This window comes from Mastacembelus armatus, chromosome 6 (genome assembly GCF_900324485.2).
Source record: "Mastacembelus armatus chromosome 6, fMasArm1.2, whole genome shotgun sequence".
NCBI lineage: Eukaryota > Metazoa > Chordata > Actinopteri > Synbranchiformes > Mastacembelidae > Mastacembelus > Mastacembelus armatus.
The window spans coordinates 8,912,741-8,938,253 of NC_046638.1; the positions used below are offsets into that span (position 1 = coordinate 8,912,741).

The following is a 25,513-nucleotide window of genomic DNA, read 5'->3' on the forward strand; positions in this document are numbered from 1 at the left end:
TTACAATATTTCTCTTCTAAGCAGGTAATAGTACAGAACAATTTTAAGATAAACATTTTTTTTAAGATTATTATTTGGAGTTTATATGTCATTATTTTGTAGTGGGGTTTGCAGAGGAGGATAGGAAGCAGGTAAGGCAGATATAAAAAAGCTCATTATATGTTACTCCCACACAAAAGTGTTTAGTGTTTATATTTAGCAGTAAATGCTACATTCAGTATTTGTCTAGTTAGGTTTGTCTAGGTTGGTCAAAGAAAATAATCTCAGTTCTCTGTAATTACAATTTTATCAGCAACTGAGTAACAAATTGTATATTGTAAGCATAACTAATTTCTTACTTTCAATTTAAATTCCACTGAATGCATGCAGGGCTACTGAATTTATAGTTTTTAATTCCTTTGTTTGTCCAGTGAACATGACGCTGCCCCCCCAAACTCTCACTGGACTAGTTTGTACAGTGAGACAGAGGCTATGAAGCCTAACGTTTAACTTTGTAATAATTATAATCCCACCTAGTAGGTCCTACCTAGTCTGTAAGTCCTAAGTCAAATATTTACTTGATATATAAGCAAAAAAAAAAAAAACAAACTATGAAGGCACAGCCCACAGCTTATCCGCTAAGGTCAGAAAGGTACACAATTCGTGTTTAACTATGTATAAAAATTGCTCATCTCTCAAAACACAGGACACAAGCGCCATGATTAAAGTATAAAGTAAAGATCAAAATCAAAATAGAGGTACGGAGATTGAAAGTGATGTGAAGGATAAATCATGAGAAAGTCCGATGGAGATGTTTGAGTGTTGTTTTAACAGGTGTGATCTCAATGGTGACAAAAACCATAAGGCTTTACACCCTCTTTTACCCCTCCTAAACTGCAAACACCCAAAGAACTATATTACTTGGTACTGGTAGTGTGGTCCCCACTGGCTCAACCATTCCACTTAGGATAGGGATCAGTCAAGAATGATGAGAATGGCCAGGATGCCACTTGAGTGGGTGATACCATGGATCACCCTCTGCACTGGGCTGTCTGCAGCCAACATGGGTATGTACTAACAAGGGGACACCAGAGATCTGCATACTATAGATAGATCTGCATACTATGCATAAAAGACTGTACTAAGCTGAAACCTTGATCAACCATGATGATGTCCTGCAGTCTCAGTAAAGAGGAATATTGATAAAATTAATATGTTTTCTTAAAGAAAATTCATGATATAAGAATTTCTGTTGACGACAATGATGTTTAAAGACTTTATGCCTTTGTTCTGTTTTAAGTGATGGTTCAGATGGCGACTCAAGTGCCAGTTATAACAGGTAATTTTTTTAAAAATATGAAATGTAAAGAATCAAACATCATTTACAGTGTATTTAGATTTACAAATACAACACAATAACTGCATATGTCTTTTCAAACTAGAAATGAGACCCTCTCACGACAACCAGTTCTGCAGTACATGGGGAAACTACCATTTTAAGACGTTTGATGGAGACTACTTCCAGCTTCCCTTCACTTGCAACTATGTCTTTGCATCCCAGTGTAAGGGCAGCTATGAGAATTTCAATATTCAGCTCAGGCGGCAGGAGATAAATGGGGTCGTCACCATTAAGAAAGTCACCATGAGACTGGAGGGGGTCATTGTGGAATTAGCTGACAATGCCATCAAAGTCAATGAGAAACTGTAAGTCAGTTTTGATAATGGAAGTTTTCACTGGCATCTGATGGACTGATTACAGTAAAGGTTACTGCATTATCATCTAACTGTAATGATTTCTGTCCCCTCCAGTGCCACTCTACCCTTCAGCCAGGCTGGCATTTCAATCAAAAAAACTCAGTCTTATGTCAAAATTGAGGCAAAGCTGGGTCTGGTCATCTTGTGGAATCAACAAGACTCTTTCTGGGTATGTATATATACTATATATTACTATAGAGCTTACTAGAAAAATAAGAAGAAGAAAACTGTCAGAAAGATACAATTTCATTATTGTGTCAGTGGCTTTCTTGATTTGAATAGTTTTTTTAAAATGACACCTGACAATGGACAATCCTGGGCCATTTTTGTTCAAAATGCTATTAAAATACATTTAATCTGTAATCAAAGTAATTTGAAAAATGTATTTGAATTCTAACTAGACTCTGGAACTTGATTTCCATTTACTTGACATGATTAAAGTATTTTTATGGTTTAGTATAGTTAAATCATGTATGGTTTAAAATAATATAGTGTATATGCAATGTATGTTTGTTAATTTGTGTACTATTTGAAATCTAATTTTTTCTTTCTTTTTTTTTTTTTTTTTTTTTTTAGGTTGAGCTAGATGCAAAATTCAAGAATGAGACTTGTGGCCTGTGTGGTGACTTCAACGGAGTCCCGATTTATGATGAGTTCATCCAAGCAGGTAAATACTAAATAATAAAACTCATAACAAACTGAAGATATACAAAATCAGTATTTGCTAAAGCCTCTTTTCCTCTAGATTCAGGGTTTTCTGTAACTCCTGAAGAATATGGAACAGCCTGGAAAGTCAATGATCCAGTAGAAAACTGTGAAGAAAACTCTTCTCCAGAGGATGAGCCCTGTACAAATCAGGTACAATATGTAAAAATACATTGTCTTCAAGTGATTTTATATAGAATATAGAGAATTGAAATACGTCATGTACTCTGACCCACAGAATGGGGCTGTTCTCTGTGAGCGCCTGCTGTCAGGACCTGCTTTCCTCAGCTGTCAGAACCTGATTGATACTGACTCCTTCATGAGAGCCTGCTTGCTGGACCAGTGCAACTGTAACAGCAGCAGTAATTCGTGTTTGTGTTCGACCATCTCAGAGTACTCCCGTCAGTGCGCTCATGCAGGCGGTACACCAGGGCAATGGAAGACCCCAGAACTGTGTGGTAAGAACAGGGACAAGGAAATGTGCACGTTCATACATTGATGTTTTCACAGTAGTTATTTATTAAATCTTTTTTTATGTATTTTTATGTTGAATAGGAAAAACATGCCCATCCAACATGGAGTATAAAGAATGTGGTAGCCCCTGCACTGACACCTGCAGCAACCCCCAGAGAAGCCAGATGTGTGAGGATCATTGTGTAGATGGATGCTTCTGTCCATCTGGTAAGTTCCCTGATTTTAAAACCTGCATAGATTCAGCAGGAGTAAGGAGGCCAGCAGATGTGTTAGTGTTTTTTGATTTCAGTCTATAAAATTATTTGATTTTTTTCTTTTAATTTTGTTTGACATGGAGTAAGATTTAGTGTTCAGAATTATGGAGCTAAATCATAGGCAATACTACTGTAGAGAACAGCTGTACAGATCATGAAAAAAAAAGGTTGTGAATGCGCTGCATCAAGACTGGGTTGTGAATCATATTGCACTGTTAGTTGCTGCATATGTATCACCGCCAGTGTATGGAGATAGGTATCGCAATTTAGTATAGTTTTTATTCTGAAATACTCACACATATATGGTTTAACATCTTATTATCTTTCTCCCAAGGGACTGTCTTTGACGACATCACACAAAGTGGCTGTGTTGCTGTTGATCAGTGCTCCTGCTTACACAATAGAAAGCCATACAAACCAGGGGAATCATATTCAAATGCATGCCAAAAATGGTGATTTTTTTTCAATATAATTTGTACATTCACAACATGTTTAAGATGCTCTGTCCAGTTGAACTAAACTACTAAACTGTGTTGTCAGCACCTGTACTAATGGTCAGTGGAGCTGTATGGAAATGGACTGTCCAGGTATCTGCTCCATACGGGGTGGCTCCCACTTCTCCACCTACGATGGTAAAACTTTTACTTTCCATGGAGACTGCAATTTTGTTCTCTCCAAGGTGAGCCCTTCAAAATAAAACTAATCTATGAACACAGAAGTAAATTATATGGAAATAAGACCATTGTAAATATGTATATTTTTATCTTCTTGACTTTAGGAAAGTAATGGCACTTTCAGTGTCCTTGGTGACCTGGTTAAATGTGAAAAATCAGATACATCATCTTGCCTGACTGCAGTCACTCTGCTGCTGCCTCAACAGAAGGTAACATTACAGTAGATTGTACTTCACCTCTATACCACAGAAGAAGGATCATGTCTGTGTGTTTCCTAATGGTTTTAATAGTAATTTTGTCATTTTTCTTCCTGCAGATGATCGTAATTGAAGCCAATGGCCAGGTCTCTTATAACAAAGTGCAGTCTCAACTGCCTCTTACCATGGGTGACTTGTTTTTGTTCACTTTCCTGTGAAATATTAGCAGTTTGAGTAAATTAAAACACTGTCTAATTAATGGTAAATGCTTTTTCCCCACAGATGACATCACAATCTGGAGCCCTTCAACATTCTTCATTGTAATCCACACCACCTATGGACTTGATCTTGAGATCCAGCTCACACCCATTGTGCAGCTCTACATCAAAGCCAGTGTATCCAACAAAGGAAAACTCCAGGGTGTGTTTTAATTCTTGACTACATTTGATTATAGCTAAAAAATTTCAGTGAAGCTTTTATTAAGTCCATCCATCAGTCCATGTTCTGTCCAGGGTTGCAGGGACTTTAAGTATCTTTATCTTTTTGCAGGCCTTTGTGGAGATTTTAATGATGTAGAAGCTGATGACTTCAGAACCACAACTGGATTAATTGAAGGGACAGCCTGGACTTTTGCCAACACATGGAGGACCAAAACAAACTGCCCTGATGTGACAAACATACTTGGAGACCCCTGCATTTTAAGCATAGACAAAGGTAGGTCACATATATTATGCTTCACACTATAACGTCATGTTATTCTTGACACTCTACTGATAAACATGTTTGGTTGCTGTTGCAGAGAAATATGCCAAACACTGGTGCCCCTTACTGTCTGACCCAAACGGGATTTTTGCCCGGTGCCATTCTAAAATAAACCCAGAGGTCTATAGAGCTGTAAGTAAGGATTAATTTTGTATGCAGTCTAGTCTATGTGTGTATGTGTGTTTAAATATTTTACATATTTACACAACTGCACAATTTTAGCATTAATTCACCATGTTGCTGCTTCTCTTTGCAGTCCTGTATTTATGACACTTGTAATGGTGAAAACAGTGAGGACTCCATGTGTGCTGCCATATCCTCCTATGTCCATGCTTGTGCTGCTGAAGGTGTCTTTCTGAACGGGTGGAGGGACAGCATGTGCCGTAAGTTGAAGTCAAACTATCAAATGAGAAATAACTTAAACCTCTACATCAATTATCTGTTTATTATTCAAACATTGAGTGATTTATTTTTCCCTTCCCACAGAGAAATACACAAGTGACTGTCCTTCCAATTCTGTGTATGAATACCAGATGACAAGCTGTGGTCGTACATGTCGCTCTCTCAGTCAGTCAGACTTAACATGCGGCATTGAATTTACGCCCCTTGATGGCTGCGGCTGTGCTGAAGGAACTTACCTAAATGAGAACAGAGAGTGTGTGTCAGCCTCACAGTGCTCTTGTTATCTCGGAGACACAGTGGTGCACGCCAACCAGGTCGCCAGAGTTCATGGACAATCTTGGTGAGGACCGAAAATTTTTCTAGTAAAATGAAAACAGAACATTTTGTGGGCATTTATTTACTGTATAAAGGTTTACAAGGCTACGTGTGCTCTCATTGTTGATAAATTGTTTTATAGTTTGTAAACAGATTTGCCTATTAGTTTTTGCTTTCGTTTGATTGGTATAAGTGTCTGTGTTTGACCTCATGTGTCCATGCATTTTTGCTCAAGACAGTGGTTCATCCCCAGTTTTGTAAATAGTAATGTGTGATTTATGATCTTTGAATGGCCAATGTAAATGAGGATTGTGTATTGTGGTAAATCAGATACTTGTCCAGGTGTATGCAAGTTTTTTATTAGGTATGTGCTGTAATAATCTCCAGTTCCTAGTAATCTCCTCCTCTGATGGAAATGGACTGTTGGACACACTTTACTTGCTACCAGTCTCTGTGTGTGACGTAAAAAGAAAAGTAACTTTTTGCAAGAATGTTTCTTCATGAGCATGAAATCGAGCCACAACTGCAAAAAAAGTTAAATGAAAATACCCTCTCCTTTGTCCACTTCATCCTTCTTTCAATATATTTCAGCTCCTGCCATGATGGAAAATTAAGCTGTACAGGAAGCCCAATAAATGAATGTAGGTACAAAGCACTCAGGTTTATCTTAGTATTCTTTCAATACCAAGCAATACATGAGCAACACCATGCATACCAAGTAGTACCTTTTTTAACATAACTATCATTGTCCTCAGCATGCACCAGTCCAATGGTTTTCTTCAATTGCTCCAGTGCAAAGCCAAGTGACCTGGGATCAGAGTGTCAGAAAAGCTGCCAGACACTGGACGTAGACTGTGTAAGAATGTGATGCTGGTTCATGATCGCTGTTAACCACTGTGCTCATACTAAAGCAGCAGCCTCACATGTTCAAAACTATACTTTACTGTTACACTGTATAGGTCAGTACACAGTGTGTATCAGGCTGTGTATGTCCTGCTGGCCTGCTGTCAGATGGCAAAGGAGGTTGTATTAAAGAGGAGGCCTGTCCCTGCACATATAATGGAAAACTCTATGAGTCTGGAGAGACTATCAATGTGGACTGCAATAAATGGTGAGTCTTTTGGTGATGTAGTGCTGTGTCAATTCACCTTTGTGTCTTTTTATAATGGGAGATATATATGGTGACTTTACTTCATCTTCTTATATCACAGCACTTGCAAAAGCAGAAAATGGGAATGCACAAATGATGAATGTGATGGAACCTGTACCATTTATGGAGAAGGCCATTATATCACTTTTGATGAGAAGAGATTCTCTTTCAATGGGGAGTGTGGCTACGTCTTTGCTCAGGTATAATATGTTCTCCCTTTTGGGTTTTGTTAATTGTTTAAAGTCAGTCCTGTAATACTGGTATTAATAACAACATTAATATCATTAATAACATTAATATTAATAATCTTGCAGGATCACTGTGGGAATGATACAGATGGCACCTTCAGGATTCTGACTGAAAGCATCCCATGTGGAACAAGTGAAAGCATCTGCTCCACAGCTATCAAGCTTTTCTTAGGGGTATAAAGCCCTAATATAAATGACTGAAGAACATTTGTAACATTTGAAAATAATTGTGCAGCATTGCAAATGAGTATCTTTTGTTTCTTTCAGAACAATGAAATTATTCTTTCAGAGGAAAATGTCAGAGTTATCAAACAAAGTAATGGGGTGGACATACCCTATCATATCAACACTATGGGTATATATCTTGTCATTGAGGCAAAGAATGGGCTTGTTCTCATCTGGAATAGGAGGACAACACTGTTGATCAAACTTAACTCTGCATTCAAGGTGGGTGAGCAAATTTAAAGGTGCTTTGATTATTGTTAATTGCCATTTTCTAAATTAACTAAATCCAATTTCATCCCAGGGCAAAGTCTGTGGCCTGTGTGGGAATTATGATGGGAATATCAAAAACGATTTCACCAGGAGAAACAAAGAAGTTGTAGTTGACCCACTTCAGTTTGGAAACAGCTGGAGAGTGTCGCCTACTTGTCCTATGACAGACACACCAAAAAATCCCTGCAGTCTGTACTCACACAGGCAGGCGTGGGCATTAAAACACTGCAGCATTATCAACAGTGAAGTATTTTCTACCTGCCATTCAAAGGTAAAAAAGCTGCTAGACAATCACACTTGGCATGTCTGTATAATCTCAGGCAAAGTAATTGCAATTAGCTACCTGCCAACACAATGACTTTCTCTAGCTACCAGAATATAATTCAGCATCTTCTTACAATGCCTCTTTTAAAAAGGTGGACCCCCAAAGCTATTATGATGCCTGTGTGAGCGACACATGTGCCTGCAATACAGGAGGAGATTGTGAATGTTTCTGTGCAGCTGTAGCAGCTTATGCAGCAGCCTGTAATGAGGCTGGAGCCTGCGTCAAATGGAGAACTCCCACAATTTGCCGTGAGTGTTACATCTGTATTAATGAGAGGAGATCAATAGATAATGCAATGTACATTAGCATCACCTGTCAGAGTGAACATTTTTATTTTAATTAGAAAGTTTACAAATGAAGCCTTCATGTCATTTTATTATGATGACTTCTCTACTAATATTCTTTTCTTTTGTTTCTTTAGCTCTATTCTGTGATTTTTACAACCCTGATGGGGAGTGTGAGTGGCACTATGAGCCTTGTGGAAAACCATGCATGAAAACATGCAGGAATCCTTCTGGAGTATGCTACAATAAAATCCCACCATTAGAAGGTACATATAACACAGCATGTGAATGCCCATACATGCAGGTTTTTCTGTAAAGCCCCACAGTTAAACAGAACTGGACTTTAGAAAAAGTTGTGTTTGCTGCTGTGTTATTGATGGTGTTTTTTTTATTCTGTCTCACCACTTTGAGTTGATCACAAGGTTTAAGGTCGACTTCCTATCTGCACCTACTCTGTTTTACTTTTGCAATTCACAATAATATGTAACTTTTTAAGGCTGCTATCCAAGCTGCCCTCCTAATCGACCTTATTTGGAAGAAGCTACCATGAAGTGTGTACCAAAGGAAGAATGTGGCTGTTATGATGATGAAGGACAACATTATAAAGAAGGGGAGTTAATGCCTCCAAAGGAAAATTGTCACAGTTGGTATGAAACTTTCCTAATTGAAAAGTCAAAAACTTTCAAAAATGTTTTTACAATAACTGTTCTATTATGATAGTATACACTTTCATTCCCCTATATCCAGAATCTGGGGCCATGTACCAAAACGTAGCAGAATTGGTGTCCATTAAGTGTGTAGTGTTTAAAAAAGAAGTTAAATTGATGACATATGGATGTAAATAATAATTAGCATGGGAAACTTCAGGCTGTGTATTTCCAGAAGCATTTTACTAATTGTGTGTCGGGGAAAACACTATGTAAATGAAATTATACTTAGACAGTTATCAAAAATAAAAAATCAGCATAAATCAAGGAATATACATAGAATACTTTTACATATTTTAATGGTGAGTTTCTTCATTTTACAGTTACTGTTCTTCAACAAAGATGGAGTGCAGCTATGAGGTTCAAGGTGAATAGAATAAATCATATTATAGTTATGGTGATGATTGTTCTTGAAAAGATAAACATTTATGTAATGTACTGTTTTTGTTTTACAGCTTGCACTTGCTCATATAAAGGACGTATATACAAGTATGGAGATATTGTCTATGAAACACATGATGGAGATGGAACATGTATCACTGCTGTTTGTGGAAGCAATGGAAATATTAATAGAAACATTACATATTGCAAGACAACTACTACTCCCACACCAACAACAACACCTTTTGTTTTTTCAACAACTGGTAAGAAAGGCAGCCCAATTCCCAGTATAAGCCTGTTCTGCTAATTCGGACCTATTTTATGAATAACACAGTATTTTTCTTTTTTGACGATCATAGAAAAACAGAGCACAACAACAACTCACATATCTCCCACTCCAACTGTTACAACCGAGGCTGTGACAACAATTCTCACCTTCACTACACTGAGACCTTCCACAACATCTATACCTACAGGATCAACAACAGTCACAGGAGAACCTACCACTACCACAGTAATCCCAAAAACAACCACCCCACCCATTGACTGCTATGTTTGTAAGTGGTCAGACTGGATCAATAACCATTATCCTGATCAATTCCCAGATGGTAAAGAGTATGAAACCATAGACAAAATTACTAACCCAGAATTGAGTCTTTGTACAGAACCTCTAAAAATAGAATGCAGAGCAAAACAATATACAGATTTACCTTTAGATCAACTAGGTCAAAATGTGACATGCAGCCCAACAGATGGACTGATCTGTTATAACAAAGACCAAGAGATACCTCCTATTTGTTTTGACTATGAAATTCGAGTCAGATGTTGTACTTACACATGTGTAACTTCAACTCCAAGTACAACTTCACCAACAACCACAGGAGTGCCCACTACAACCTCAGTAACAAGTAGTTCTGCCACAACCACAGAAGTAACAGGAACTACAGCTCCCACAACTTCGGAAGTTACAAATCCAGTCTTCACAACATTTCCTCCCACAAGACCTATAGTTACCATTACATCTACAACCAAAAACAAGCCCATTACCACTGCGGTTACAACAATAGAACCCCCAACAACAACACCAGCAATTACTACAGCTCCACCCACTACACCAGCTACTACTGTTACTAAAACTACAACACCCCCAACAACGCCTGAAGTGACAACAGCTCCACCCACTACACAAGCTACAACTGGTACTCTAACTACAGCACTCCCAACAACGCCTGAAGTGACAACAGCTCCGCCCACTACACCAGCTACTACTGTTACTACAACTACAACACCCCCAACAACGCCTGAAGTGACAACAGCTCCACCCACTACACCAGCTACTACTGTTACTACAACTACAACACCCCCAACAACGCCTGAAGTGACAACAGCTCCACCCACTACACCAGCTACTACTGTTACTACAACTACAACACCCCCAACAACGCCTGAAGCTACAACAGGTCCACCCACTACACCAGCTACTACTGTTACTACAACTACAACACCCCCAACAACGCCTGAAGTTACAACAGGTCCACCCACTACACCAGCTACTACTGTTACTACAACTACAACACCCCCAACAACGCCTGAAGTTACAACAGGTCCACCCACTACACCAGCTACTACTGGTAGTACAACTACAACACTCCCAACAACGCCTGAAGTTACAACAGCTCCACCCACTACACCAGCTACTACTGTTACTACAACTACAACACCCCCAAAAACGCCTGAAGTTACAACAGCTCCACCCACTACACAAGCTACAACTGGTACTCTAACTACAGCACTCCCAACAACGCCTGAAGTGACAACAGCTCCGCCCACTACATCAGCTACTACTGTTACTACAACTACAACACCCCCAAAAACGCCTGAAGTTACAACAGCTCCACCCACTACACAAGCTACAACTGGTACTCTAACTACAGCACTCCCAACAACGCCTGAAGTGACAACAGCTCCGCCCACTACACCAGCTACTACTGTTACTACAACTACAGCACCCCCAACAACGCCTGAAGTGACAACAGCTCCACCCACTACACCAGCTACTACTGTTACTACAACTACAACACCCCCAACAACGCCTGAGGTTACAACAGGTCCACCCACTACACCAGCTACTACTGGTAGTACAACTACAACACTCCCAACAACGCCTGAAGTTACAACAGGTCCACCCACTACACCAGCTACTACTGTTACTACAACTACAACACTCCCAACAACGCCTGAAGTTACAACAGGTCCACCCACTACACCAGCTACTACTGTTACTACAACTACAACACCCCCAACAACGCCTGAAGTTACAACAGCTCCACCCACTACACCAGCTACTACTGTTACTACAACTACAACACCCCCAACAACGCCTGAAGTTACAACAGCTCCACCCACTACACCAGCTACTACTGGTAGTACAACTACAACACTCCCAACAACGCCTGAAGTGACAACAGCTCCACCCACTACATCTGCACCAGCTACTACTGTTACTACAATTACAACACCCCCAACAACGCCTGAAGCTACAACAGGTCCACCCACTACACCAGCTACTACTGTTACTACACCTATAACACCCCCAACAACAACGCCTGAAGTTACAACAGCTCCACCCACTACACCTGCTACTGTTACTACAACTACAACACCCCCAACAACGCCTGAAGTTACAACAGGTCCACCCACTACACCAGCTACTACTGGTAGTACAACTACAACACTCCCAACAACGCCTGAAGTTACAACAGGTCCACCCACTACACCAGCTACTACTGGTAGTACAACTACAACACTCCCAACAACGCCTGAAGTTACAACAGCTCCACCCACTACACCAGCTACTACTGTTAATACAACTACAGCACCCCCAACAATAACCACACCACCCACTGACTGCTACGTTTGTAAGTGGTCAGATTGGATCAATAACCATTACCCTGATCAATTCCCAGATGGCAAAGAGTATGAAACCATAGACAAAATTACTAACCCAGAATTGAGTCTTTGTACAGAACCTCTAAAAATAGAATGCAGAGCAAAACAATATACAGATTTACCTTTAGATCAACTAGGTCAAAATGTGACATGCAGCCCAACTGATGGACTGATCTGTTATAACAAAGACCAAGAGATACCTCCTATTTGTTTTGACTATGAAATTCGAGTCAGATGTTGTACTTACACATGTGTAACTTCAACTCCAAGTACAACTTCACCAACAACCACAGGAGTGCCCACTACAACCTCAGTAACAAGTAGTTCTGCCACAACCACAGAAATAACAGGAACTACAGCTCCCACAACTTCGGAAGTTACAAATCCAGTCTTGACAACATTTCCTCCCACAAGACCTATAGTTACCATTACATCTACAACCAAAAAAAAGCCCATTACCACTGCGGTTACAACAATAGAACCCCCAACAACAACACCAGCAATTACTACAGCTCCACCCACTACACCAGCTACTACTGTTACTACAACTACAACACCCCCAACAACGCCTGAAGTGACAACAGCTCCACCCACTACACAAGCTACAACTGGTACTCTAACTACAGCACTCCCAACAACGCCTGAAGTGACAACAGCTCCGCCCACTACACCAGCTACTACTGTTACTACAACCACAACACCCCCAAAAACGCCTGAAGTTACAACAGCTCCACCCACTACACCAGCTACTACTGGTAGTACAACTACAACACTCCCAACAACGCCTGAAGTTACAACAGCTCCACCCACTACATCAGCTACTACTGTTACTACAACTACAACACCCCCAAAAACGCCTGAAGTTACAACAGCTCCACCCACTACACAAGCTACAACTGGTACTCTAACTACAGCACTCCCAACAACGCCTGAAGTGACAACAGCTCCGCCCACTACACCAGCTACTACTGTTACTACAACTACAGCACCCCCAACAACGCCTGAAGTGACAACAGCTCCACCCACTACACCAGCTACTACTGTTACTACAACTACAACACCCCCAACAACGCCTGAGGTTACAACAGGTCCACCCACTACACCAGCTACTACTCGTAATACAACTACAACACTCCCAACAACGCCTGAAGTTACAACAGCTCCACCCACTACACCAGCTACTACTGTTACTACAACTACAACACCCCCAACAACGCCTGAAGTTACAACAGGTCCACCCACTACACCAGCTACTACTGGTAGTACAACTACAACACTCCCAACAACGCCTGAAGTTACAACAGGTCCACCCACTACACCAGCTACTACTGTTACTACAACTACAACACCCCCAACAACGCCTGAAGTTACAACAGCTCCACCCACTACACCAGCTACTACTGTTACTACAACTACAGCACCCCCAACAATAACCACACCACCCACTGACTGCTACGTTTGTAAGTGGTCAGATTGGATCAATAACCATTACCCTGATCAATTCCCAGATGGCAAAGAGTATGAAACCATAGACAAAATTACTAACCCAGAATTGAGTCTTTGTACAGAACCTCTAAAAATAGAATGCAGAGCAAAACAATATACAGATTTACCTTTAGATCAACTAGGTCAAAATGTGACATGCAGCCCAACTGATGGACTGATCTGTTATAACAAAGACCAAGAGATACCTCCTATTTGTTTTGACTATGAAATTCGAGTCAGATGTTGTACTTACACATGTGTAACTTCAACTCCAAGTACAACTTCACCAACAACCACAGGAGTGCCCACTACAACCTCAGTAACAAGTAGTTCTGCCACAACCACAGAAATAACAGGAACTACAGCTCCCACAACTTCGGAAGTTACAAATCCAGTCTTGACAACATTTCCTCCCACAAGACCTATAGTTACCATTACATCTACAACCAAAAAAAAGCCCATTACCACTGCGGTTACAACAATAGAACCCCCAACAACAACACCAGCAATTACTACAGCTCCACCCACTACACCAGCTACTACTGTTACTAAAACTACAACACCCCCAACAACGCCTGAAGTGACAACAGCTCCACCCACTACACAAGCTACAACTGGTACTCTAACTACAGCACTCCCAACAACGCCTGAAGTGACAACAGCTCCGCCCACTACACCAGCTACTACTGTTACTACAACCACAACACCCCCAAAAACGCCTGAAGTTACAACAGCTCCACCCACTACACCAGCTACTACTGGTAGTACAACTACAACACTCCCAACAACGCCTGAAGTTACAACAGCTCCACCCACTACATCAGCTACTACTGTTACTACAACTACAACACCCCCAAAAACGCCTGAAGTTACAACAGCTCCACCCACTACACAAGCTACAACTGGTACTCTAACTACAGCACTCCCAACAACGCCTGAAGTGACAACAGCTCCACCCACTACACCAGCTACTACTGTTACTACAACTACAACACCCCCAACAACGCCTGAAGTGACAACAGCTCCACCCACTACACCAGCTACTACTGTTACTACAACTACAACACCCCCAACAACGCCTGAGGTTACAACAGGTCCACCCACTACACCAGCTACTACTCGTAGTACAACTACAACACTCCCAACAACGCCTGAAGTTACAACAGCTCCACCCACTACACCAGCTACTACTGTTACTACAACTACAACACCCCCAACAACGCCTGAAGTTACAACAGGTCCACCCACTACACCAGCTACTACTGGTAGTACAACTACAACACTCCCAACAACGCCTGAAGTTACAACAGCTCCACCCACTACACCAGCTACTACTGTTACTACAACTACAACACCCCCAACAACGCCTGAAGTGACAACAGCTCCACCCACTACATCTGCACCAGCTACTACTGTTACTACAACTACAGCACCCCCAACAACGCCTGAAGCTACAACAGGTCCACCCACTACACCAGCTACTACTGTTACTACACCTATAACACCCCCAACAACAACGCCTGAAGTTACAACAGCTCCACCCACTACACCTGCTACTGTTACTACAACTACAACACCCCCAACAACGCCTGAAGTGACAACAGCTCCACCCACTACACCAGCTACTACTGTTACTACAACTACAACACCCCCAACAACGCCTGAAGTTACAACAGGTCCACCCACTACACCAGCTACTACTCGTAGTACAACTACAACACTCCCAACAACGCCTGAAGTTACAACAGCTCCACCCACTACACCTGCTACTGTTACTACAACTACAACACCCCCAACAACGCCTGAAGTTACAACAGGTCCACCCACTACACCAGCTACTACTGGTAGTACAACTACAACACTCCCAACAACGCCTGAAGTTACAACAGGTCCACCCACTACACCAGCTACTACTGTTACTACAACTACAACACCCCCAACAACGCCTGAAGTGACAACAGCTCCACCCACTACACCTGCGCCAGCTACTACTGTTACTACAACTACAACACCCCCAACAACGCCTGAAGTTACAACAGGTCCACCCACTACACCAGCTACTACTGGTAGCACAACAACACTCCCAACAACACCTGAAGTTACAACAGCTCCACCCACTACACCAGCTACTACTGGTAGTACAACGACAACACTCCCAACAACGCCTGAAGTTACAACAGCTCCACCCACTACACCAGCTACTACTGTTACTACAACGACAGCACCCCCAACCACGTCTGTAGTGACAACAGCTCCACCCACTACACCTGCACCAGCTACTACTGTTACTACAACTACAGCACTCCCAACAATAACCACACCACCCACTGACTGCTACGTTTGTAAGTGGTCAGATTGGATCAATAACCATTACCCTGATCAATTCCCAGATGGCAAAGAGTATGAAACCATAGACAAAATTACTAACCCAGAATTGAGTCTTTGTACAGAACCTCTAAAAATAGAATGCAGAGCAAAACAATATACAGATTTACCTTTAGATCAACTAGGTCAAAATGTGACATGCAGCCCAACTGATGGACTGATCTGTTATAACAAAGACCAAGAGATACCTCCTATTTGTTTTGACTATGAAATTCGAGTCAGATGTTGTACTTACACATGTGTAACTTCAACTCCAAGTACAACTTCACCAACAACCACAGGAGTGCCCACTACAACCTCAGTAACAAGTAGTTCTACCACAACCACAGAAGTAACAGGAACTACAGCTCCCACAACTTCGGAAGTTACAAATCCAGTCTTCACAACATTTCCTCCCACAAGACCTATAGTTACCATTACATCTACAACCAAAAAAAAGCCCATTACCACTGCGGTTACAACAATAGAACCCCCAACAACAACACCAGCAATTACTACAGCTCCACCCACTACACCAGCTACTACTGTTACTAAAACTACAACACCCCCAACAACGCCTGAAGTGACAACAGCTCCACCCACTACACAAGCTACAACTGGTACTCTAACTACAGCACTCCCAACAACTCCTGAAGTGACAACAGCTCCGCCCACTACACCAGCTACTACTGTTACTACAACTACAACACCCCCAACAACGCCTGAAGCTACAACAGGTCCACCCACTACACCAGCTACTACTGGTAGTACAACTACAACACTCCCAACAACGCCTGAAGTTACAACAGGTCCACCCACTACACCAGCTACTACTGTTACTACAACTACAACACCCCCAACAACGCCTGAAGTTACAACAGCTCCACCCACTACACAAGCTACAACTGGTACTCTAACTACAGCACTCCCAACAACGCCTGAAGTGACAACAGCTCCGCCCACTACACCAGCTACTACTGTTACTACAACTACAACACCCCCAACAACGCCTGAAGTTACAACAGGTCCACCCACTACACCAGCTACCACTGGTAGTACAACTACAACACCCCCAACAACACCTGAAGTGACAACAGGTCCACCCACTACACCAGCTACTACTGTTACTACAACTACAACACCCCCAACAACGCCTGAAGTTACAACAGGTCCACCCACTACACCAGCTACTACTGGTAGTACAACGACAACACCCCCAACAACGCCTGAAGTTACAACAGGTCCACCCACTACACCAGCTACTACTGGTAGTACAACGACAACACTCCCAACAACGCCTGAAGTTACAACAGCTCCACCCACTACACCAGCTACTACTGTTACTACAACGACAGCACCCCCAACCACGTCTGTAGTGACAACAGCTCCACCCACTACACCTGCACCAGCTACTACTGTTACTACAACTACAGCACTCCCAACAACGCCTAAAGTTACAACAGCTCCACGTACTACACCAGCTACTACTGGTAGTACAACTACAACACTCCCAACAACGCCTGAAGTTACAACAGCTCCACCCACTACACCTGCTACTACTGTTACTACAACTACAACACTCCCAACAACAACACCTGAAGTTACATCCACTCTATTTTCTACAAGAATCCCGGAATTCACAACATCCACTCTTGAGACTCCAACTGTAATGCCTTCAACTCTTCAATCTTCAACACCTGGCAAAACAACTTTATGTTTCTGCAAGTACATGGATCAGATTTTCTCCCCTGGTAAGAAATGTCCTGTTCGTTGTTCAAATGATTAGATTTGACAAAATCTGTTGTAATCTTTTAGATTTTTGACAAATACATCCAAATATAATTGCTTAACTTGAGGTTAATATATCTAACACAAGCATTGCAGCAAACCTCACTGGCTGTTTTCAGTTCAAGAAAAAATGTTTTCCAGCATTATTGTTGCAATCCGGAGTCTTACTATTTGGCCTGCACAGTACAGGGATACATGACCACCTTATGCATATTGCAAAAGGTGGTCATTACCTTATCCTTACTAGTGCTGTGGTCAAAAAATGTGGCAGTTCAAGTAATATTTGCTATGCTTTAGTTATTTATATCCATCCATTATCTGTAACACTGATCTTGCACTGGGTCTCTGATCTGAGATTGGTTAAGAGTCAGGAAAAAAACCCCGGTCAGACAAACAGTCTATCACAGGCCTTTTTGTATGCTATTTTTTTTAATAAATCTATATCAATAACAGATCCAAAACAGATCAAATGTGGTCAGACTTGTGTTTTTAAATATTGTCTTATAAAGACAATTCTTATATTTTGTTTAGTTTTTCTGACATAATTAGTAATTTTGATCTGACTGTCATGTTGTTTTCTCATACAGGGAGCTTCATGTACAATAAAACTGATGGAGAAGGGTGGTGTTTCACTGCATACTGCAGTCTGACATGCACTGTTGAGAAGGTTTCTAGACCATGTCACACTACTATTCCACCAGCGCCTACCACAAGTTCTAGCACTACAACACAAACTGGCTCTACAACAGCTGCTAAAACCACAGTGTCACCTGACTGTTCATATCTGAAACCACCTAGGAAGGTATATGACTTCAGTTAAAGTAACTTATTATAAGTTCATTAAAATTGAAAACTGTCATTATGTACCAACCACTGCTTACATTTAGTTTAGTTCTGAAGTAGCTTTCAGTGCCTACTCTCATTTGTCTCTTGAGTTGTCAGTGAATTTATCAACAGTAAAATGCAGCAACACTTGATGAAAATTCTTTTCCACATTAAGACAGTGATTTATGAGTGTTTTTCAGCTAAAACATCTCACAACAAAGATCCATACTGAAGTCGACATAAAACCACATTCAAACAAACCACCAACACCACAATACAACATATGTACATACATATTTGTCGATTGCTAAAAATACTACTTTGCATTTTGCAGGATGGTGAGTCCTGGAAGGAAAACAATTGCACCAAAGGCACATGTTCTGCTGGTAAAGTGATCACAGAACATGTTCCATGTGAACCAGTGACCATTCCTATATGTGAAAATCAGCAGCCACCAGTTAGAGTCTATGATGAAGCGGGCTGCTGTTTCCACTATGAATGCAAATGTAAGTTCACATGAAAATATTTACATTTAAGCAACATCATAAAACTGTGACACACACTATAGGCAAGATACAATATTTGTATTTAACAGTTTTTCTTGAATGTAATACTAAATGTAATATTGATCTAATATTTGCAGGTGTGTGCTCTGGCTGGGGAGATCCTCACTATGTGACATTTGATGGAGAATATTACAGCTTCCAGAAAAACTGCACTTATGTCCTGGTCAAAGAGATTCAGCCCAAATACAATTTCAGGGTCATAATAGACAATGAAAACTGTGATCCCTCTGGAACTGTGACCTGTGCTAAGGCTTTAATAGTGTATTACAAAAACTATAAAATTATTCTTACACAGAAGAGAAATCCAAAGACTGTGAACTTGGTAAATATCATCCAGCAAATGTCCTTAAATTGTTTTAATTATCTGAATATTTTATATTATACATTTTTAAAATAATTGTCTTGTGTTATATGCTGTGAATATAAAGAAATTTGAGGCCTGTTAAGAACATAAGTCTTAAAATCTTCTGATTTTATTTTTTAGGTGTACGTCGATGACAAACAGGTTTTCCCAACTTACTCTAATAAGGACTTCATTGTCACAAGTACAGCAATCGAGCTACTTCTAAAAATCCCAGAAATTGAAGCAGTTGTGATGTTCAAAGGACTTTTGTTCAGCATTGATTTGCCATTTTCTCGTTTCCATGGCAACACGGAGGGACAGTGCGGTAAGCAGAGAATCAGTTTGCTGTTAGCATAATTGTGGTGAAAAGCAAATGAGGCTGCATGTTACATTCATAGATGAACATGTATAAACAGTGCTGGATGAAATATGTAAGTGCCAGTGCATGTACCAAATGTGGTAACACGTTGGCTGTAATATCTGCCATGTTAATATTTATTTTCAAGGTACCTGTGACAATAACAGGAAAAATGACTGCAGATTACCGAATGGTGATATTGACCCCTCGTGCTCTGACATGGCAAACCACTGGCGAGTACCTGATAAGAATAAGCCCTACTGTGAGGTCCCACCTTCACCAACACCAATACCAACACGGACACCAACACCAGAACCCTGCAAACCCAATATTTGCGAAATTTTGATCAGCAAGTAAGAATATACAGAATAAACATGACACATAAAATGTCAGGTTATTCTGCAGTATCATATTGAGTAACAACCTTCTTCCTTTAATTTGTGCATTAAGGGTGTTTGAGAAATGTCACAGTGTAGTCCCACCGACACACTTCTATGAGGCCTGTAAATTTGATGTTTGCCACATGCCAAATTCCACCGTGGGTTGTTCCAGTCTGGAGGCATACGCCATGATGTGTGCTGAAGCATTTGTTTGTGTACCTTGGAGGAGCGCTACACATGGACAGTGCGGTAAGAGAGTTTTTTTAGTAGAAAGTAAACTGTGTTATTTTAAGATGGTGTTTTTCCAACATTTTAACATTTTCCATTTTTTTTCTATTGTAGACTATAAATGTCCTGCAAATAAAGTCTATAAACCTTGTGGGCCAACTGTTGTACCAACTTGCAACGCAAGGTAATCAATCAGTTGTAGGCAATAGCAGGGACCTTTCTGTGTGGAGTCTGTATGTTCTCCCTATGCTTGCGTGGGTAACCTGTCCAGGGTGTACCCCTGTCTTTCACCCAAAAGAGAGCTGGAATAGGCTCCAGCAGATCCCACTGACCCTAGTTAGGTATAAGCGGGTATAAATAATGGATGGATGGATGTCATGAGCTTGTCTTTTAACAATTCAAGTCTACAGTCCTAATAGCAACTCTGTCAGCCTGTTATTCAGCTAAATGCAAAAATCAGCATGCATACTAACATGCTGATAGTAATAATGCTTACATGGTAATGACAATATCATGATAACATATTCATCTTATTTTAGTAAAGACTGTGAAGATTCTCAGTTGTCCAGGTTAAGTTATCTAGAGGTTGAGTAGTGGCAATTGGACTTCTAGTTCTTAGGTTGAAATGTTTCACCACTCATCCGTGCAGCCTCTTCAGTCTGAGAGAAAGCTGGTATGGAACCTCCAATTTATCTTTCAGGTTGGTTTCACTCCACCTCATCCCATAGACTCATCAGGTGAGCTATGTAAATCAGTTGAGAGTCGATGGACCCACTCTCCTGAGTTGGTTTCACTTTCCTGGTCTTAATAGACTCGTTAGGTGAACAAAAGAAGTGAGCTCAGGTGAGGGCCGTTAGGATCTAATGTTAGACTCTTGTGACCCCTCTGATTTAACAAGAATGTTCCTCAGATGAGTGGTGAAACATTTCGACCTAAAAGCTAAAGGTCCAGTTGACATGACTCAACCTCTAGATTATTTTAGTATAGTTTCATAGTAATGTTCAGTGATATGCATTTGACTAATGAGGATTTTTAGTTAATGCTTGCACTAGATGAAAAGTTAGGGTATTACCTGATTGAGTACAGTTAATCCTGTGATAAACATGGAAATACTAAATGTTGCAATCAATTCAGTTACTGTTGATACAAAAATACAACGTCAACCTTGCCATGGCACTAAAAGAAATGTCACAAGATCACCAAATGCATTAGGCTTCATCATCTTTGCGTCATTAATGTCTATGCAAACCTTATCTGCAAGAAATCAAAAGGCTGTTAGTATATGATAGTTCAGCCTCGGCTACATGACAGTCCCTAGAGCCAGAAAATCAGTACCGTGTCTGCCCTCTATTATACATATTTCCATTTTAATTCTGATCATATTAATGGTAGTTTTTTCCACTATCAATTGTCTTTATATTTAGGTACAATGAAAAGTACACACAACAATGCCAGGCTGAAAACGCCAACCAGGACACAGGTTGTCTCGTCACGGAGGGGTGTTTCTGCCCAGAGGGATTGACTCTGTTCAGTTCAAACTCGGACATCTGTGTTTCCTCCTGTAAGAGCGCGCTCTGTGGTGTGGAAAAATGTAATTCCTAATTAATAAATATACATCTAAAGTGATTGTTTATGTTTCTTCTTTAAGGTTGCACTGGGCCTGATGGGCAGCCTAAAAAGGTAAGTGCAGCAATACATGTATATTACTCATCATTTACAGTGTTTTTGTTGCTGTTAAGTCAATAATTCTGTTGCATTACTCGAACAGTATGGTGAGACTTGGCAGAGTGGTTGTCAGCAGTGTAGCTGTGATGAGGCCACTCTGAGTGTTCAGTGTAAGCCGGTCACATGTGCCACACAAGAACCAGTTACCTGTACCGAGGAGGGTGAGGTGTTGGTGACCCGCACAGTGGACTGCTGTGAGAAACAGATATGTGGTGAGTGTTAGAATACTTAACATTGGCTGGTATAATGATTTAACATGAACAGGTATGATAAACCTGACAAGAGAATTTTCAAACACTGATTAATGGGGCACTCCATGACAAGGATCAGTGCAGTTTTCACAGAGAACACTTGGCATTAATATATTTGTCTGTGCTTTGGCAATTTTCTTCCTTTTTCATACTCTGTCTCTTATTGTTCTGTTACGATACAGAAATGCTAAATTACTAAAGTCTTGATCTTGAAGTTGCCTGGGTACTCCCCGCATGAAGAGCAGCTTTTTAAAATAACTTTAACAGGTTAACTGGTTTACAGATTGTATTTCTATAATCAAATTACCATCTAGGAAATTGCTTTGCATTTTCTGTATGATTAAACATAACAGTATTTCCAGTGATTCTACGGTTAAAGACATGTTTTCACAATTAAGAGACATTTTTATTTTGCATTGATAAGAATTTGCACTTTTTCTATTTATGCTTTGACTAATTTCATTTGCTACATCTGACATTTATTATTTGTTTCATTTTATTTACAACAGAATGTGATAAGAGCAACTGTTCATTGCCATCACAGAAGTGTGACCTGGGATTCGAGTTGGAGATTAACATGTCTAATGATAGTTGCTGCCCCTCTTACCAATGTAGTAAGTTCCGTTATAAGTTTCATCTTATTGTGTTGGTGTGTGAAAAACTCGTGAATTAAACTACTGTAAGCGTAAGTCTTGAATGTGATCATAATTGTTTGTATTCTTGTATCTAGTACCCAAAGGTGTCTGCATCTTTAATGAAACCGAGTACAAGGTAATCTCTCTCTCACTCTCTCTCTCAAGTATACATACATATGTATATGTATATGTATATGTATATGTATCTATATATAAATATAAAAGATGTGTGTGTGCTCTATTACAGTAAGAATACACTGCTTGTTAAAGTCTTTCTATAAAAAATAAATATACTCTACTGATTAATATTCAAGATCAATATATCTCCTATTCTGTATTTTTATCCTGTTATCAGATCGGATTGAGTTTTTTGTTTGTTTTTTTAAACATATTCAGTCTTTAAATTTTATTGTTTACAGCCAGGCATGGAGTTCTCCAAAAGCCCATGTGAAATATGCCACTGTACTGACACTCAGGATCCCAACAGCAAGTTGAACGAAATTACATGTGTTATAGGAGACTGTTTCGAGGAGTGTTCAGAGGTACAGTGAAATTATGTGTTACACAAAAATATTTAACATGGGAAATCTAGAGTCTTTCACTCACTTTTTCAGAAATCTACAAATGTATTTATGACTGTTGCACTACGTAATCAGTTTTTCAAAAGGTTAAACTAAACTTTTCCATATCTATTATCTAGCCATACAAATTGCAATGCATTTTTCCCCTTTTTGCCCAGTTTTAAGATGTCTTTAATATTTCTTTTCATTAAAGTGGCAATAAATGGAATCAATAAAGGAATTATCAAAAATTATCATGAGTAACAGGGACTATAATTCCAGAGATTGATGCTGATGTTGATTTTTGTTAGCATCACAAATGTAATTGCATTCATTCTTTTTGAGTAAGAGCATGCTGTAAGTTAAATGACTACATTGACTTGTTTCAAACAGGGCTATGTGTATGAAGAGCAACCTGGACAATGTTGTGGAACATGTAAAAAGATAAGCTGTGTTATGGAATTCCCAGACTCCCCTCCTATAATTATTGAGGTAAGTAGCGATGTACTGTGCAGGTAACATTAAATTGTGTTATTAAGTCAGAGTTGTTCTCTTATTGACCTCTTCAATACTTCCAACAGCCTTCTCAGTCTTGGTCACCACCAGATGACAAGTGTGTTATGTATGAGTGTCAGAAGGTGAAGGATGATCTGATAATCTATAAAAACCAAACAACATGTCCTGAATTTGATCCAGACAACTGTGTTCCTGTGAGTACAATCAAGTCCTCAAAGGAGCATAATTATTATTTGTTGAGCCTGTCTTACCTCTGTCACTCTGAACTGAACCTCTGTTTTACAGTATTTCATATTTCACATTTCAGGATAATTTGTCTAATAAACACATATTAAAACACTTAATGGATTTACTACATCACATGATTCTCTGTGTATATGTGTATTTTACGGTCCATTTTGTCTTTATTACAGGGAACTGAACAAACTGACATGAATGGTTGTTGCAAAACTTGTAAGTATTTGATTAAATCAACTTATTCTGAAACTTGTTTAAATAAAGGTTTCTTTGGTGTCCACTGGCAAGAGCTCCCTGGTATTTGCTAAAGTTTTCAAGTGAAAAGTTTTTTTCTATCATCAGCTATTACTTGTAACATGTGTCAACAGTGGCAAAAAAGACAATATAACACTTCATATTCCATATTAACTAGTCTCAGGTTGATATTTGAAGGTTCACGTGGAATATTAGATATATATATATATATTAGATACTTTATTCACGTGTCTTTCACAGGTACACCTCGACACAACTGTCAAATGAACAGGACCACCGTCTATCTGGAGAAAGGCAACTGCAAGTCAGTTGTGCCTGTGGAAATCACAGCGTGTGAGGGATCCTGTGGAGCATCCTCATCAATGTGAGATTTAGGAGAAATTATCTGAAGGGCTCAGGACACAAACTACTGCCCAGCTTTCTTGTGAAGAATAATTTTTGGATGTTTGACTACATCGATATGTGTTTTCATTTACAGGTACTCTGCAGAGAGCATGAAAATGATGCATAAATGCACATGCTGTCAAGAAATGGCTACCACCAAGAAGGAAGTGGAGATGATTTGCTCTGATGGCAGCAAGATAAAGCACACCTACATTTCAGTTGACAAGTGCGGCTGCCACGTCGCTGAATGTACTGAGAAGCCCCCAAATTAATGCAGGAAACTGACATTGAAATCTAAGCTTTACTAAAGGGAAAATAATATATATATATATATATATAAACATTTACAAAACCTCTTCAAAATCTATTAGAGCACCAAAAATACATTTCTGCCTTTTAGCTAAAAGCATACAACTTAACAAAATCAACAGTCCAGTGAAGGATATTTTAGCATATTAGTAAAATGTTTAAAACAGCAGATTTGTTGTGGCCTTAAATGTTTTTTCAGTCAAAATGAGTATTACTTTTCCCTCTTAAGCCTTTATGGTGTATGTCAG

The 25,513-nt window shown here is 40.1% G+C and overlaps 1 protein-coding gene across 1 annotated transcript; it reads left to right on the forward strand.

Moving 5' to 3' along the window:
* Window positions 1–1,423: 1,423 nt before the first annotated feature.
* On the forward strand, window positions 1,424–25,228 carry LOC113132805 (mucin-2-like). Its single transcript, XM_026311147.1, has 47 exons — window positions 1,424–1,683; window positions 1,789–1,903; window positions 2,311–2,401; window positions 2,486–2,592; window positions 2,678–2,897; window positions 2,995–3,120; window positions 3,502–3,619; window positions 3,708–3,846; window positions 3,946–4,050; window positions 4,158–4,227; window positions 4,321–4,458; window positions 4,588–4,752; window positions 4,838–4,932; window positions 5,057–5,183; window positions 5,287–5,542; window positions 6,109–6,158; window positions 6,273–6,373; window positions 6,477–6,628; window positions 6,729–6,867; window positions 6,982–7,089; window positions 7,183–7,362; window positions 7,442–7,681; window positions 7,827–7,983; window positions 8,157–8,285; window positions 8,516–8,666; window positions 9,050–9,093; window positions 9,182–9,370; window positions 12,074–12,990; window positions 17,563–17,656; window positions 18,281–18,495; window positions 18,853–19,024; window positions 19,162–19,406; window positions 19,569–19,752; window positions 19,934–20,138; window positions 20,236–20,414; window positions 20,508–20,577; window positions 21,818–21,954; window positions 22,042–22,073; window positions 22,162–22,330; window positions 22,879–22,983; window positions 23,100–23,140; window positions 23,424–23,546; window positions 23,958–24,056; window positions 24,146–24,274; window positions 24,494–24,533; window positions 24,813–24,936; window positions 25,051–25,228. Exons 1-47 carry the CDS (start codon window positions 1,424–1,426, stop codon window positions 25,226–25,228), a joined length of 7,230 nt encoding a protein of 2,409 aa, XP_026166932.1.
* The last annotated feature ends 285 nt before the right edge of the window (window positions 25,229–25,513 follow it).

What these genes read in the sequence shown, in the direction of transcription:
- LOC113132805 (XM_026311147.1), top strand. Translation starts at nt 1,424, where the DNA reads ATGAGACCCTCTCACGACAACCAGTTCTGCAGTACATGGGGAAACTAC. An exon ending in GTGGCTACGTCTTTGCTCAG is followed by an intron (nt 6,868 to 6,981) that starts GTATAATATGTT and finishes ATAATCTTGCAG; the next exon opens with GATCACTGTGGGAATGATAC. An exon ending in ATCCAAAGACTGTGAACTTG is followed by an intron (nt 19,407 to 19,568) that starts GTAAATATCATC and finishes TTTATTTTTTAG; the next exon opens with GTGTACGTCGATGACAAACA.